The 16861-nt window shown below is 37.8% G+C and overlaps 2 protein-coding genes and 1 long non-coding RNA gene across 3 annotated transcripts in view; 2 read left to right on the forward strand and 1 right to left on the reverse strand.

Moving 5' to 3' along the window:
• The window catches only part of LOC146463081 (uncharacterized), a 195745-nt gene that overhangs the window by 159185 nt on the left and 19699 nt on the right, over positions 1-16861 (reverse strand). The window lies entirely within an intron of this gene.
• The window catches only part of LOC146463086 (uncharacterized), a 340798-nt gene that overhangs the window by 58044 nt on the left and 265893 nt on the right, over positions 1-16861 (forward strand). The window lies entirely within an intron of this gene.
• On the forward strand, positions 1837-2750 carry LOC146463091 (uncharacterized). Its single transcript, XM_085084731.1, has one exon. The coding sequence runs from the start codon at positions 1881-1883 to the stop codon at positions 2748-2750; it is 870 nt and encodes a 289-aa protein (XP_084940857.1). The 5' UTR covers positions 1837-1880.

Here is a 16861-nt window from a genome sequence, read left to right on the forward strand (position 1 = left end):
ACATCGTGGAACAGATCACTGTAACAATTCCCGTTTACCTACAGATCTAATTATAGCCATCTTCTCTGTCTGTAAACTGTTATTATCTGTCAGCAGTTCGGGGAAGCGTCATTAAAAATTAAACCTTTGTTTCTTCTGAGTAATGATTTACTGACGATCATACGTGATTATGTTGGGTGGTCGCTTACTGGAAACAGAAAACAAAAGAATATGTGTAATTTCTGGCCAAAAACGGGGTCGCGGTCCCTTAAGAAATTTGAGTAGTGGTCGCTTACGAGAGAGCTCTTGAAACAGTATTTAACAGACATGAACAGAGAAAGAAAACGGTTTTTTACGAAGTGGTCGCTTACGGGAGGTGGTCGCTTACGAGAAGTCGTCGCTATGAGAGAGTTGACTGTAGTTCCTTGTTTATACTTAAGATACATTTTGGGAAAGTTTAGTGTGCCTCGATTGATAGTTGTCCAATTAATTCAAGCAATTTATCTTTTGAATAAAAATACAGCCCAGAAAAATTTCGTTACAAAGAAGTCTATACTTGGTACACTTCCTGTTTAGTTATTCGTATTTCTATCTGTTTACTGTTAATTAACAACTCATCCTCGTCTAGTTCAGAGAAAAGAACCAATTTCCCACGCCAAATATCTAGTGAGCGATGATTTGCACGAAATTCGATGCCCTCGCGATCAAAACGTACAAATTGATCAGTGAAGGATAAAAACAACTAAAGAAATTAGTCAACCAATCAGATTCTTGCTTTCACCTTATACCATATGGGTACAGCTGATGTTTTAGCACAAAAATAACATACGTTGTCATGTTTGATCGAAATTAATCTACATACACCTAACAACTTCATGTGGACAATTACCGTCTTATCAAAACAAGAATTCACCGCAATCGTAGATCTTTACGATGTCAAGGACAAGCTTCAACTGAAGCAGCCTTAGACATAGTTTGGCGTTGATCGACTAATAGGGCAAAATGCGTCGAAAATATCCTACACGAAACAAGAAATTGAACACTTCGCCATAGCAAAATTGATACGTTTGGATAGAGTTGGAGACTTTAAAGTAACCGTATTTTCCTAAAAGAATATTGGTGGGGCTATTCAGTTTAAGGAATGATTTCTTTTTTATGAAAACAAGGCATTACATCATCACATCATTGAATTAAATTTGAAGCAACTCGTCGTTACCTAGAGAATATTCTTGCGACTGTCGAGCTTAAGGACTGAAATCTCTATGAAAACAGCTGTCTTTTTGTAGAGATTATTTGTCGGACTGTTCGGCTGAAGGACTGAATGCTTTATAGAAACAAGGCATAAAATCATCATTTTATTGAAATTCATTGCGAATTTTTATGTCACTATCATGATTTCTGTAAACGACGATCCGGCGAAATAGAAAACGGAGCGACGATTTACGAATGATAACCAACTGATCAAACACTTTTAGAAAAAATTGTGGAATTAGACGCAGAAAGTAAATTTATTGTTGATATTTTAGAGGAGCTGCTGTTCAATAAGTCAGGATAGTATGTGAATTTTTTTTCTTACAGACAGACCATTCCCGGCCCATTTGACAAACGTTCATGGTTTTTAATTTACGTGTTTATGGCATTGCTATGATCATTTATGGACACTGGCTTAGCTCATGTCTCTCAAAACAACTGCGAGACAACCACACCGACCACGGGAAAAAAAAAAGAATGAATCACTGAAATTAATTAAAAAGCCGGAAAGGTCTAGTCTAGGAAATAAAATATTACTCTAAGAGTGCTACTGTAAGAAACGACTGAACCTCTTTTTCTTTACTTTGTTCCTATCTTCAGCTTACAACGAATTAACACGAGGAGAAGGAACGTTTAAGTTTTATTGAAGCATGGTTGGTAACGCTACTGAAGATCCTTCTTTAGAAAAGCTGGAAAATGCGTGGAAAAATGGTTTACTCATTGAATGTATTGTGATAGCTATAATCAACGTTTTCACTGTCGTCGCCTTTGCAAGAAATCGTCACTTACGCAAGCGCACTACGTATCTGATAATAAACCTGACTGTGGCTGATTTACTGGTGGGAGCAGTGACAGGACCATTGGAAATATTCCCCCCGTATTCCGATGACGGACACGGTTTCAGCTGGCAAGAATTCATCATTTTCACCTCGATCAACATATTCCCCGCAGCCTCTCAAGCCAACCTCTCGTTAATTTCTTTAGAGCGGTTGCACGCCACACTTTTCCCCTTTAGGCACTGCTTAATTGAGAAATGGCTTTACTTCAAAGTTATTATTGGCAGCTGGATGATAACTTTGCTTCTGGTATCGATGATGTTTGTTCTTGAAGAGTTCGCGTTAGGTCAGTTAGTTCAGTATGCAACTGCATGTTACACATTCCTTACTCTTCTTATCATAACTGTTTCTTATGTTATTATTATCATAAAAGTCAGAAGTACTGCAGTTACGTCAGAAAGGAAATTGTCAGTAACCTTAAGCATAGTTACCGTGGTCTCTATCCTGACCATTCTGCCGTTATCTATCTGGATGATAATTGCACAATATATTTCGAACCATACGTCTCGTGCAGCGTTCCTTCAACTCAAAGCAACGGTATCTTTGTTATATTACGCTAATTCTATAGTCAATCCATTGATATATGCCATAAGAATGCAAGAGTTTAGGAAAGCGGTTAAGGAGCTTTGTAAGAGGACTGCAGCGACAAGGGCTTTCCAACCCATTGAACTGCATGCAATGTAGTGCATTGGAATAAAACAAAGAAAAACAATGGAAACTAGTTCAACTTGATATTAAACATAGTTTTTCTTGTTTTGTGATGCATGTTTTTAACAAGTGTTGTAAAGGGTTTTCCTTTCACATTTCATTGAAATCAACTGTGCAGTGACTGTTTTTTTTTTTTTCTAAGTACAAGTAAACCTTTAACCTTAAACTTGCCGAGTCTCATGTGCAGTACAACCCTAAACTAAACCACTGGCTCAATTTTTTTTTTGGCGTTATTAGACAATAAATAGGAATAGCTTCTGGAATGTTTCATTGAATAAAGAATATTGACTGTTTTGCTTTTGGTCTTTTCACAATAAAGCTTTCACAGGAGCCCATTACCGTGCAACTTCCCTACATTTGTGCAACGGCGTTTTCACAAGTAGTTTTATTTTTAGATACGCCTTTCCCCGCGAAAATTACTGTTTCCGGTGACGTCCGCATCGAAACAACTCTGATTAAAAAAAATGGTGGCCAAGCTACGATTTTTTTGGTTCTTTATTCCGTTCTTCGCTTGTCGTTTTCCATCATTCCAATCTACCCTTCCATCAGATGGCCTTCCCACAATACCATGCGCTTCATCTTTACTTTCTACATGTAAAGTTGCGGCCCACCTTTGCATAAGCTTATCTCGGAGTGCGAATATACGCGAGTCCCTTCGATATATTTCTCTGACGGTTTTCACAATGGTTAAATAGGCCTTAAATAGTATCGCTAAACAATGAAGAGGTCCGGGCAGGATATAGAAAAATCCTTTTAAAACAAAGGAACCCAGTTTAGAAGTTGAAGAGTCAGCTACGTGTTCGTCTCCGGCAGCCGAGGAAGGTCCGGAAGGTCACAACAATTCTTTAGTCGACAAGAGCGCTTCAGTAAAGAAAGCCTTACGACGAAGCCTATAGCTCAGACAAGAACTAAAATATCTGCGGGCGGCGTCGAATAAATCTGCACTGCGGGAATGGAGTCAAGTTGTAAGCAGTGCGGGTTATTTTTGCGAGGTGCGATCTCTCGTGTCAGATTTGTCTCCCTTCCCTGAATCTCTTGTGGAACAAGGACCCACGACAAATGAACCAAGGTTGGCCCTTTTCATTTACCACTCGAAGAACCTTATGTTCGATTCTAGTACTGGCTCAGGTTCGGGCTCAGGTTGTTCGCCTTATAATTTTTCCCGACGGCGAGTGGCGACTGGATAGTCCGTTTTACGAAAACAGTGAAATCACAAGCGGAACATTCAGATTGCCAGAATGTTTTGCATTGTTTTGTGAAAACAAACACTAAACACTTGCCAGAAGGAATCGCTGAAGCATCTTAGAGACTCGCATGACAGTTACCGACTGTCTTAGCTTTTAATAATATCTACCATGCAGATGCGAGCTTACCCACAAAACAGTGGAGATACATGTCAGCTCTAAGAACATAATAATTGTCTTTCAGTCAGGAGGCAACGGAGCTGAAAAGAAAAACTGCAAGAGGCCAAAGCTCTCGAAAGCGAATGACAATAATGATCAACTTTGTAAAGACATGGAGCTATTAGACTCTTATATACGTGATAAACGAACACCCTGCAATCTCAATGTAGATAAATAGTATAAGCATGAAATCACGAGTAACGAATTCCACGGATCCTATTGCTATGTCTTCATAGATAACATATATTTAGCGCTGTCTCCTAAGGACGCGGATTTATTGGACTCTTATATACGTGATAAACGAACATTCTGCAATCTCACTGCAGATTAGCATCGGATAAAATCACGAGTTACGAAATCCACGGATCTCATCAGTCACGGTATAAACATGCAAATGCTACAGAGCTAGCACTGATACCCAATGGCATATGAAAAACTTCACCTAACGGCTCAGAATGATCATTAACAAAACCTCCATTCAGTATATTTGAGTTTTTCCCTTTATGATCAAGATAAACATTATTAAGAAGAGCTAAGGTACCGTTGAAGGCTTTGCGAACTCCAGGAGTCGCGTTGGCCCGTCAACACTTTTTAACTCCATGTGGACGAGTCATTCTAGGTTACGTATTAACAGTCTCTTACGCAATCGCTTGTGATTGGTTACCCAAAATTAATTCGCGGGAAAGGCTTGTTTAAAAATAACTCTACTTGTCAAAACGCCGTTTCACAGACTCGGTATGAAAGTTGTACGCTCCTGGCTTTCATGTGTAATGAAGAAATCAAAGGAAATCGTAAGTGGTCTTCCACCAATTTAGTTTTTTGTTTGCTTTGTTTTATTGTATTTTAGACGTAATTTTGCTTGATTTCTAATCTTGGTAAATTAGACGGACATTTGTGTCCCTCCCTCCGTTAGTTCACTAACAATGCGCGAGCGGAAAGCAACGAGTTGGAACCTCAGTGATCCCCTATCCTAGAGAAATAGAGGGATACTGAAACACTATTAACAACGGCGTTCCGTTAGACTTTTCTTTTCCGCTTCAAGGAAGGGAAATGTGGGACGTCTGCACGCAGGCTGTAAGAGTTTGGGCTGGGTAAAAAAAAAAAAGTACATACCCAGTCCCAATGAAAATTTGCATATCTACTAAAATTGATCGAAAGAAGAGCTAATTTGATGCAAATGAACCGCTTGCTTGTAGCAAGATTCAGTCTCGCCAGTTAAAAGCCGTTTGGAGCCAAGTTGGCATTATTCACGTTATCAAGAAGCAGGGTGAGTAGCAATACTTTATTATAACCTAATCAAGTGGTAAAATGGTTTCTCTTAGAAATATATCACGCTTTTTAAGGGTAGGGTTTGCAGATGGTGTCATAAACTCCAATTAAGGTTGTTGTGAGCGCCGTTTCCTGGTGAATATACTGTGGGATTGTTGCAAGGCTAAAACATTCAAACAAACCTGGTATAACATTATTATTTTGTGCTTCTCTGGTAACATTCCAGTAAAGTTTCAGTCCACGAAGATCAGTGATAGTAAGAAAGACGATCTACTGAAGGCAGCGTCAGTGTGGAACAGCGAGTTAAAAGTATAAATATCGTGAATAAATAGCGATGAAATCAAACACTTGCCGAATAAAAAGTGACGGTTTTCCTCAAATAATGAAATATAAAGAAAGATGTAGTATTCCACACGTCACGATTTTGAAAGAACTATCTTCCTTCTGAACGCCATGACGTTCCGTATAATGGTCGGTCGCTAACCACTGAGCTAGAGCCGGTGACGTGAAGAGCTGGATCATTAACGGTACAAATTTCAAGGAAGGGAAGAATATTTTTTTACAAAAGCAATCGTTTAGCTCATCAGTTAAGTCAGTTCTTCTACCGCAAATAAGACAACTACGAGGCTAAAACAAATTATGAGGCGATGCTCCTCTTTATTAATGCAGATGGCTAAATGACAAAAGAGTTTACAAAAGGAAACCGTATGGTTTAGTTTGAGCTCAATTTTTAAAGAACCTTAGTTATGCACCTGCCATTTTTAGTAGTTCCTTGTTTATACTTAAGATACATTTTGGGAAAGTTGGGTGTGCTTCGATTGATAGTTTTCCAGTTAATTCAAGCAATTTATCTTTTGAACAAGAATACAGCGCAGAAAAATTTCGTTACAAAGAAGTCTGTATATCTGACACACTTTCTGTTTAGTTATTCGTACTTCTATCTGTTTACTGTCAATTGACATCCTCGTCTAGTTCAGAGAAAAAAAGAAACCAATTTCCCACGCCAAATATCTAGTGAGCGATGATTTGCACGAACTTCGATGTCCTCGCGATCAAAACTTACAAATTGAACAAGGATAAAAACAACTAAAGAAATTAGAAAACCAATCAGATTCTTGCTTTCACCTTATGCCATATGGGTACAGCTGATGTTTTAGCGCAAAAATAACATCGTTTTAATACATTGTCATGTTTGATCGAAATTAATCTACATACACCTAAGAACTTCATGTAGACAATTATTATTTTATCAAAACAAGAATTCACTGCATTCGTAGATCTTTACGATGGCAAGACCAAGCTTCAACTAAAGCAGCCTTGGACATAGTTTGGCGTTGATCGACCAATAGGGCAAAATGCGTCGCAAACAACGTAGACGAAACAAGAAATTATATAAACACTTCGCCACAGCAAAATTGACACGTTTGGGTAGAGTTTGAGACTTTAAAGCAACCGTCTTTCCCTAGAGAATATTTGTCGGACTGTTCGGCTGAAGGACTGATATCTTTATTAAAGCAAGGCATAAAAATAGTTATTTTATTGAAATAAATTGCGAATTTTTACGTCGCTATCAAGATTTCTGTAAATGACGATCCGACGAAATAGAAAATGGAGCGACGATTTACGATCCACAACCATGCGATCAAACACTTTTAGGAAAAATTTAGGAAATTAGACGCAGGAAGTAAATTTATTGTTTATATTTTAGAGGAGCTACCGTCCAATAAGGTAGTCAATTTTAGTAAGTTCAGTCAATTTTTTTCTTACAGACAGACCATCATTGGCAAAATACTAAAGGAAAAACCTTTCGGACACTTTGCCTTTCATATTTCAGGTTGAATGCCCGGATCATTTGACAAACGTTCATACTTTTTTAATTTACGTATAAAAGGCACTGCTATGACCATATATGGTCACTGGCATAGCTCATGTCTCTCAAAACAACTACGAGACAACCACACCGAACACGAATGAATCATTGAAATAAATTAAAAAGAAAGGTCTAGTCTAGGAAATGAAATATCACTCTGAATTCTACTGTAAGAAACGACTGAACATCTTTTTCTTTACTTTGTTTTTAACTTCAGCTTACAACAAATTAACACGAGGAGAAGGAACGTTTAAGTTTTATTGAAAGATGGCTGGTAACGCTACTGAAGATCCTTCTTTAGAAAAGCTGGGAAACGCGTGGTCAAAAGTATTTATCACTGAACTTATTGTGATAGTTATAATCAACGCTTTCACTCTTGTCGCTTTTGCAAGAAATCGCCACTTACGCAAGCGCACTACGTATCTGATAATAAACCTGACCGTGGCTGATTTACTGGTGGGAGCAGTGACGCGACCAGTGCAAATATTTAGTCCCTATTTTTCGATGACGGATATAGTTTTAGTTGGCAAAAATTCATCATTTTAACTTCCATCCACATATTCCCCGCAGCCTCTCAAGCCAATCTTTTGTTAATTTCATTGGAGCGGTTACACGCCACACTTTTCATCTTTAGGCACTGTTTAAATGACAAAGGGTTTTACTTCAAAGTTATTATTGGCAGCTGGATGATAAATTTGCTTCTGGCATGCATGATGGCTGTTCTTAAAGAGTTTCAGTATGCAATTGCATGTTACACATTCCTTAGCCTTCTTATCATAACTGTTTCCAATGTTATTATTGCCATAAAAGTTAAAAGTAACCCTCCTCCGCAGCATTTTAGTGCAATTGCCTCAGAAAGGAAATTGTCAGTAACCTTAGGCATAGTTACCGTCGTCTCTATCCTGACTATTCTGCCTTTTTCTATTTAGATGGCAATTGAACAATACATATCCAAACAAATGTCCCTGGCAGCATTCAATCAAATATACGAAACGTTAGTGTTGTTATATTATGCCAATTCTATAGTCAATCCATTGATATATGCCATAAGAATGCAAGAGTTTAGGAAGGCGGTTAAGGAGCTATGTAAGAGGACTGCAGCGACAAGAGATCTTGTGTGTCTTATCACGGCTATTTGTCTTTTGATTAGTTACGGCTGCGTTTTTGTCATCGCTTCTTGCCGTTCTGAACTGCGAGATTTGTATTTTCCTCATGTAATGAAGCTGTATCTAGTCGCGAATTCTGCTCAGTGGTGCTCAACAGAAAATATTTTGTTTGGAGAGTCTTTTGCAATGGAGCTGTCTGTGTAACTTCAATTCATATCTCTCAAAGCGGTCATCGCTGACATGGCAGTTTCATGACCGGAAGTTATTTTGATTGGCTACTGTTTACGGCGAAGCGTCATGCTCATCGAGGGGGCGGAATACTCGTCTCAACGCTTCTGTGTCAGGCTTTTCTTCCCTTTTCCCCTTCCTCTCTTCCCCCTCTCCCCCCCCCCCCCCCCCCAAAAAAAAGCCTGATACTCAGGCTAAGACATTTGTTGCTTTATTTGCCATTGAGATTCAAAAGTGGTCAACAAACTTGATCTTAACTGGTTTATACTGGACAGTAGTCAGCGTTTGGTGCAGCTTCAATGGCTCGTGGTGATACTCTAAGAGGAACCGCTGAAGTAACTAAAACTGAAAGAGAAAAATAAGAAAATGTCTGCCATTGAAAAACCCTAAGAAATTATGTCGCATAAATTATCTCGATAAAAGTTTAACGGGAAAATTTCCGTTAGCTGCGTGGCACTTGTACTTATAAAAAGGGAAAGGTAAAATATAGTTCTCGAAGACGAGTGTTCAGTGCCAATATGGAGAAATTATTCCAGACGTTTCGGGCTTAGCCCTTCATCAGTGGAAAAAGATTTACGTTAAAAAGCTGGCTTGCGCTATGAAGTCAGATTGAGAAGAACCTGCCAGGCTTTCCCGTCGCAGAGCATTTTAATACAAATGGCCACACTATCCAGGACGCAAAAGTCCGTGGAATTATGCTCTGCGACGGAAACAAGCAACGAAAGCGTCAGGAGATGCGTCTTATTTTCAGACTAGGCACCAGTCAGCCGCGCGGAATGAACTCCGACTTCCGATATCTTTAGGTCGTCACGCGCACATCGCGCGCGCACCTTACAACTTTAAATCTGACTTCATAGCGCAAGCCAGCTTTTTAACGTAAATCTTTTTCCACTGATGAAGGGCTAAGCCCGAAACGTCTGGAATAATTTCTCCATATTGGCACTGAACACTCGTCTTCGAGAACTATATTTTACCTTTCCCTTTTTATAAATTATCTCGAGTATTTCGTGGCAATAGCCAATCAAAGTTGATTCTTCTGGCTTTGCCTTTACGTTAAAACGAATAATTATTTTAGTTTTCCTTCTTACAAGTTTAAGTATAACTTTTAATGTATTATTTAATATCCTCTTGTTGGATTTTGCATTGTAATTTTATTGTATTTTAGACATAATTTTTGCGTGATTTCTTAGTAAATTAGATGGACATTTGTCTGTCCGTGCGTTCGTTCACTGACGATGCGCAGGTGCAAAGCAACCATGCAATTGGTGCCCAATCCCTCATCCTACAGAAATAGGATCCTGAAACACCATTAACAACGGCGTTGCGTTACACGTTTCTTTTCCGCTTCAAGGAAAGGAAATGTTGGACTTGCGCACGCATGCTGTAAGAGATTGGACAATTGATCGAAAGAAGAGCTAATTTGATGCAAATAAGCCGCATGTTTGTTGCAAGGTTAAGTCTCGCCAGTTAAAGGCAATTTTGGAGCCAAGTTGGCATTATTCACGTTATCAAGAAACGAGGTGAGTAGTAATATTTTATTATAGCCCAATCAAGTTTAAAAATGTTTCTCTCAGAAATATATCACGCGTTTTTAGGGTAGGGTGTGCAGATGGTTTCATAAACTCCACTTAAGTTTGTTTTGAGCGCCGTTTCCAGGTGAATATGCAGTGGGGCTGTTGCAAGGCTGAAACATTCAAACAAACCTGGCATAACATTATTATTTTGTGCTTCTCTGTTAACATTCCAGTAAAGTTTCAGTCCACAAAGATCAGTGTTAGTCAGAAAGACGATCTACTGAAGGCAGCGTCAGTGTTGATCAGAGAGTTATATATAAATATCGTGAATAAATAGCGATGAATTCAAACACTTGTCGAATAAAAAGTGACTTTTTTACTCAAATAATGAAATATTAAGAATGGTGTAGTATTCCACACGTAACGATTTTGAAAGAGAGAACTATCTTCCTTCTGAACGCCATGACGTTCCGTACAATGGTCGGTCGCTAACGACTGAGCGACAAGGTGAGGCGAACAGCTCGATCATTTAGTTCAAATTTTAAGGAAGGGTATAATACTTAATATTTATTTAAGTTAAGTCAATTGTTCTACCGCAGATAAAGCAAATACAAGCCTAAAACAAATTATGAGGCGATGCTTCTCTTTCTTAATGACATTTATTAACTAAAAGAGTTGACAAAAGGACACTGTATGGTTTAATTTTAGCTCAATTTTCAAAGAACCTTAGTTATGCGCCGGCGGTTTTTAGTAGTTCCTTGTTTATACTTACGGTACATTTTAAAAAGTTTGGTGTGCCTCGATTGATAGTTGTTTAGTTAATTCAAGCAATTTATCTTTTGAATGAAAATACAGCCATCCGTATTTTTATTTGTTTACCGTTAATTAAAAACTCATCTTCGTCTGGTTCAGAGAAAAGAACCAATTTCCCACAACAAATATGAGCGATGGTTTGCTTGAACTTCGATGTCCTCGCGATTAAAACTTACAAATTGAAGAAGGATAAAAACAAGTAATTAAAGAAATTAGACAACCAATCAGGTTCTTGCCTCCACCTAATGCCATATGGTTACAGCCGATGTTTTAGCACAAAATTAATATCGTTTTAAAATGTTGTCATGTTTGATCGAAATTAATCTACATACACCTAAGAACGTCATGTGGACAATTATCATTTTATCAAAACGAGAATTCGCCGCATTCGCAGATCTTTACGATGACAAGAACTAGCTTCAACTAAAGCAGCCTTGGACATAGTTTGGCGTTGATCGACCAATAGGGCAAAATGCGTCGCAAACAACGTAGACGAAACAAGAAATTATATAAACACTTCGCCACAGCAAAATTGACACGTTTGGGTAGAGTTTGAGACTTTAAAGCAACCGTCTTTCCCTAGAGAATATTTGTCGGACTGTTCGGCTGAAGGACTGATATCTTTATTAAAGCAAGGCATAAAAATAGTTATTTTATTGAAATAAATTGCGAATTTTTACGTCGCTATCAAGATTTCTGTAAATAAAGATCCGGCGAAATAGCAAATGGAGCGAAGATTTACGATTGATAAACACGCCATCAAACACTCACAGGAAAAAATTTGGAAGTTAGACGCTGAAAGTAAAATTATTCGGTTGATATTTTAGAAGAGCTTCTGTTCAATAAATTAGGATATTATGTCATTTTTTTTTTTTACAGACAAACCATCATTGGCAAAATACCAAAGGAAAAGCCTCCCTTCGGAAACTTTGCCTTTCATATTTCAGGTTGAAGTTTTATGCCCGGTCCATTTGGCAAACATTCATGGTTTTTAACTTACGGTGTTAAAGGCATTGCTATGACCATATATGGACACTGGCATAGCTCATGTCTCTCAAAACAACTGCGAGACAACCACACCGAACACGAATGAATCATTGAAATAAATTAAAAAGAAAGGTCTAGTCTAGGAAATGAAATATCACTCTAAGAGTTCTACTGTAAGAAACGGCTGAACATCTTTTTCTTAACTCTGTTCTCATCCACAGCTTACAACGAATTAACACGAGGAGAAGGAATGTTTAAGTTTTATTGAAGTATGGCTGGTGACGGTACTGAAGATCCTTCGCTAGAAAAGCTGGGAAATGCATGGAAAAAAGTTTTACTCATTGAATTTATTGTGATAGCTATAATCAACGTTTTCACTGTGTCCGCCTTTGCAAGGAATCGCCAGTTACGCAAGCGCACTACGTATCTGATAATAAACCTGACTGTGGCTGATTTACTGGTGGGAGCTGTGACGGGACCAGTGCAAGTATTCTTCCTAGATTTCGATCGTGGACATGGTTTCAACTGGAAAGAATTCATCATTTTAACCTCAGGCTTCATATTTCCCCTTGCTTCTCAAGCTAATCTTTCGTTAATTTCTTTAGAGCGGTTACACGCCACACTTTTTCCCCTTCAGGCACTGTTTAATTGAGAAATGGCTTTACGTCAAAGTTATTTATGGCAGCTGGATGATAACTTTGCTTCTGGCATCCATGATGTCTATTCTTCAAGCGCTCTATTTAGTTTCAATTACGTATGCATTTGCATGTTACACTTGTCTTACCCTTCTTATCATAACTGTTTCTAATGTTATCATTGCCATAAAAGTCAAAAGGAACCCTCTTCCGCAGCATTTTGGTGCAGTTGCCTCAGAAAGGAAATTGTCAGTAACCTTAAGCATAGTTACTCTCGTCTCTATGCTGACTATTCTGCCCATATCTATTTGGATGGCAGTTAAGCGAAATGACATATTCAGTCAAACTTCTCCTGGAGCAACACATGTACAAATAAACGAAACGTTAATGTTGTTGTATTATGCCAATTCTATAGTCAATCCATTGATATATGCCATAAGAATGCAAGAGTTCAGGAAAGCAGTTAAGGAGCTTAGTTGTAAGAGGGCTGCAACGACAAGAGTTGTCCAGCCCATTGAACTGCATGCAACGTAGTGCATGAGCACAAACAAAAAAAAAAATAATAAAAAAAAAAAAAAATAATAATAATAATAATAATAATAATAATAATAATAATAATAATAATAATAATAATAATAATAATAATAATAATAATAATAATAATAATAAAACAAAGAACAAACTCTAAAGATTAAAACAATCGAGATTTGGTTTAACCTGATAGCTAAGTTAGTTTTTTTTGCTTTGATATGCAAGTTTTTTTACAAGTGTTGTAAAGAATGTTCATTTTAATTTCATATTTTGTTGGAATCAACTGTGCAGACCGTCTTTTTCTCGGTACAAGTAAACCTTGAACCTGAAATTGTCTGAATCTCATAAGCAGGGTGATCCTAAACTACTGCTTTTTATTTGTTCAAGGTGTTATAAGACAATCAATAGGAACAGCTTCTGGAAGGTTTCATTGAATAAAGAACTATTGACTGTGTTGCTTTTGGTCTTTTCACTGTAGCTTGGATGTGTACTTTTAAAAGAAATCGAAGGAAGATGGAAGGTGGTCTTCTATCAATTTGTTGTTGTTGTTGTTGTTTTTCTTTGTTTGATTGTTTGTTTTGTTTTTTGCTTAACTTTTCTTTTAGTTCCTAAGAGATTTGGAAAGGGAAGACGACAGGTTCTGAAACCCACAACTTACCCCCCCCCCCCCCCCCCCCTCCATTCGTCTCTCCACTCGTCGTGGAGTATTAAAGCTATGCATGCGCAAATGTACGAGGGAGAATATAGTGCATCTAACACCGTCTCCTTCGAGGCACGAAAAATGAAATTCCATTATTAGTTCTGAAAACTTTAAAAAATTTATAAGGACCAACCGAACAAAGGGAAGGTGCCGGATCCTGATGGCTGTAATCAGAAAAATTTAGAAAATGTATAACTAATAAAGAAAAGGTGACTGTACAGCTGGGACTATATACCGTATATCTGTCCGACACTGAAAACTGATTCTCTGGAAAAAAAAAATCCCTGTGGCACAATGAGATACGTTTTTTTTTATAACTTATAACTATAACTTCTATAACTTATAAAAGCTGCGTTGATATCTGCCAGTAAAATTGAAAGTTAATCATGTTTTTAGACATTTGTTGGCTTATCTCATGTTGAATTCATGATGAATACGATGACTCAGGACGCCACACTGAGATTCAAAGATGGACAACAAACTTGATTTTAACTGGTTTATACAGGACTCCAATGGTTCGTGGTTATACTCTAATCCCAACCGCTGAAGTAACTAATACAGTAAGAGTGAAATAACAAAATGTCTGTCGACGATAAATCCCTCAGAAATTACGTCGCATAAATTATCTCGAGTATTTCGTGGCAATTGCCAATCAGAGTTGATTCTTTTGGCTTCACCTTTACTTTAGGAAACGAATGATAATTTTAGTTTTCCTTCTTACGAGTTTAAGTATATCTTGTTATCGTTGTATTATCTAGCCTCTTGTTGAAATTTGCGTTGTAATTTAATTATATTGTAGACGTAGGTTGTGTTATTTCTTGCGTTATTTCCTTCGTTTGTCTGTTTGTTCACTAACTTATTCTAACAATTCTTAGGTGCAAAGCTACCAATAGAGCCTAGTCCCTTATCCTAGAGAAATAGAGGGATACTGAAATAACAAACAACGTTGCATCAGACGTCTCTTTTTCTGCTTTAAGAAAAGAAAATATGGGATGCCTGCACTCAGGCTGTAGCAGCTGAGACTTGTTAAAAAAAATGTAAATGTGATTGAAATTGGGACAGTTAGTAATCAACTTAAGTAAACACAAATTTGCGCTTATTGAAAATTTTACATGTTTACTAAAATTGATCGAAAGAAGAGGTAAAGCAAGATCCCGTCTCGCCAGTTAAAGGCAGTTTTGAAGCCAAGTTGGCATTATTCACGTTATCAAGAAACAAGGTGAGAAACGATATTTCATTTTAACCCAATCACGAGGCAAGATGATTTCTATTAGAAACTATGAGGTTAGAAATTTAAGTTTATTTCGAGAGCCATTTCCTGGTGAATACACTGTTAGGTTGTTGCAAAGCTGAAACACTCAGACCCACCTGCCATGGGATTATTGCCTTGTGCTTGTCTTCTAACATTCCGGTAAAGTTTCAGTCCACAAAGATCACTGCTAGTGAGAACGGAAGATGATCAAAGACGACCACTCAGTTGAGGAGGCGACTGACATATAAATAAAGCGAATAAATAGAAATGAGTTCAAACAATTGGTGAACCAAAAAGTGACGATTTTGCTCAAATAATGAAATATAAGGAAATATGTTGTATTGCACATCCCACGATTTGGAAAGAAAGAAATAAATTCCTTCTCAACACGAGTAAAACCCATGGCGTACCCTATAATGCATGGTAGGTCGCTGACCACTGAGTTACAGGGTGACGTGGAAAGCTGGATGATTTAGTATAAATTTTAAGGAAGGGAATAATAATTTTTAGAAAAGTAATCGTTTAGCTCATCTGTTAAAACAGTTGTTTTACTGCATGTAAAACAACCAAGAGAATAAAAAAAAAGTTATGAGGCGATGTTCCTCTTTATTTACGCAGATGGCTAAATAACAAAAGAGTTGACAAATGGCAAATGTTTGGTTTTAGCTCACTTTTTACTGAACGAACTTTAGGTAAGCACCTGCCATTTTTAATGGTTGTTCATTTGCACTTTAGATACATCTTGGGGAAGTATTGTGTGCCTCGATTGACAGTTCTCCGGTTAATTCAAGCAATTTATCTTTTGAATAAAAATACAGCTCAGAAAAATTTCGTTAGAAAGAAGTCTACATACCTGGCACACTTCCCGTTTAGTTATTCGTATTTCTGTCTGTTTACTGTTAATTAACAATTCATCCTCGTCTAGCGTAAAGAAAAGGGAAACAAATTTTCCACACCAAATATCGAGAAAAAACAAGCTTTAACTGAAGCAGCCTTGGAAATAGTTTGCCGTTGATCGACCAATAGGGCAAAATACGTCAAAAGTTATCGTTCCCGAAATAAGAAATCGAGCACTTCGCCATAGCAAAATTGCGACGTTTGGGTAGAGTTTGAAACTTCAAAGCAATCGTCTTTTCTAGAGAATATTGGTAGGGCTATTCAGCTAAAGGAATGAATTTTTATGGAAACAGGGCATTAACTCACCACACCATTCAGTTGAATTTAAAGCAACCCGTCTTTTCCTAGAGAAAAGTTTTTAGACTGTTCAGCTTAAGGACTGTAATCTCTATGAAAACAACTGTCTTTTCTCAGAAAATATTTGCCGGACTGTTCGGCTGTAAACCTGAAATCTTTATGGAAACAAGGCATAAAATCACCATTTTAAGCCGATGACTCACTAGGCGAATTTAGATATCGGCGATTAAATTCGCCGGCATTCGCCTAGTGTGCCAGTTCCCTCAATTTTCTACGCAGAACTCTGCGAGTCGCCAGTCAATTATGATGGGCTATTTTATCACATGATTTACCAAAATGGCGGTAGCAGCGACACGATGGAGTTTAGGAACAAGGATGAAGTGCCACATCGCCTAGATCGGCGAAAAAAATCGCCAGAAGTGTCGCGGGCTTTATTGACATTCTTTGCGAACTTTTACGTCCCCATCAAGATTTCTGTAAATGTCGATCCGACGAAATAGAAAATGGAGCGCCGATTTACGATTGATAACGATGCAATGAAACACTTTTAGGAAAAATTGTGGAAATTAGACGCAGAGAGTAAAT

Source organism: Pavona decussata, unplaced genomic scaffold, assembly GCF_977016875.1.
Source record: "Pavona decussata unplaced genomic scaffold, jaPavDecu1.1 SCAFFOLD_180, whole genome shotgun sequence".
In the NCBI taxonomy this organism is placed as follows: Eukaryota; Metazoa; Cnidaria; class Anthozoa; order Scleractinia; family Agariciidae; genus Pavona; species Pavona decussata.

Bases quoted from the DNA above. Each gene is read 5' to 3' on its own strand.
- LOC146463091 (XM_085084731.1), top strand. From the start codon at position 1,881: ATGGTTGGTAACGCTACTGAAGATCCTTCTTTAGAAAAGCTGGAAAAT.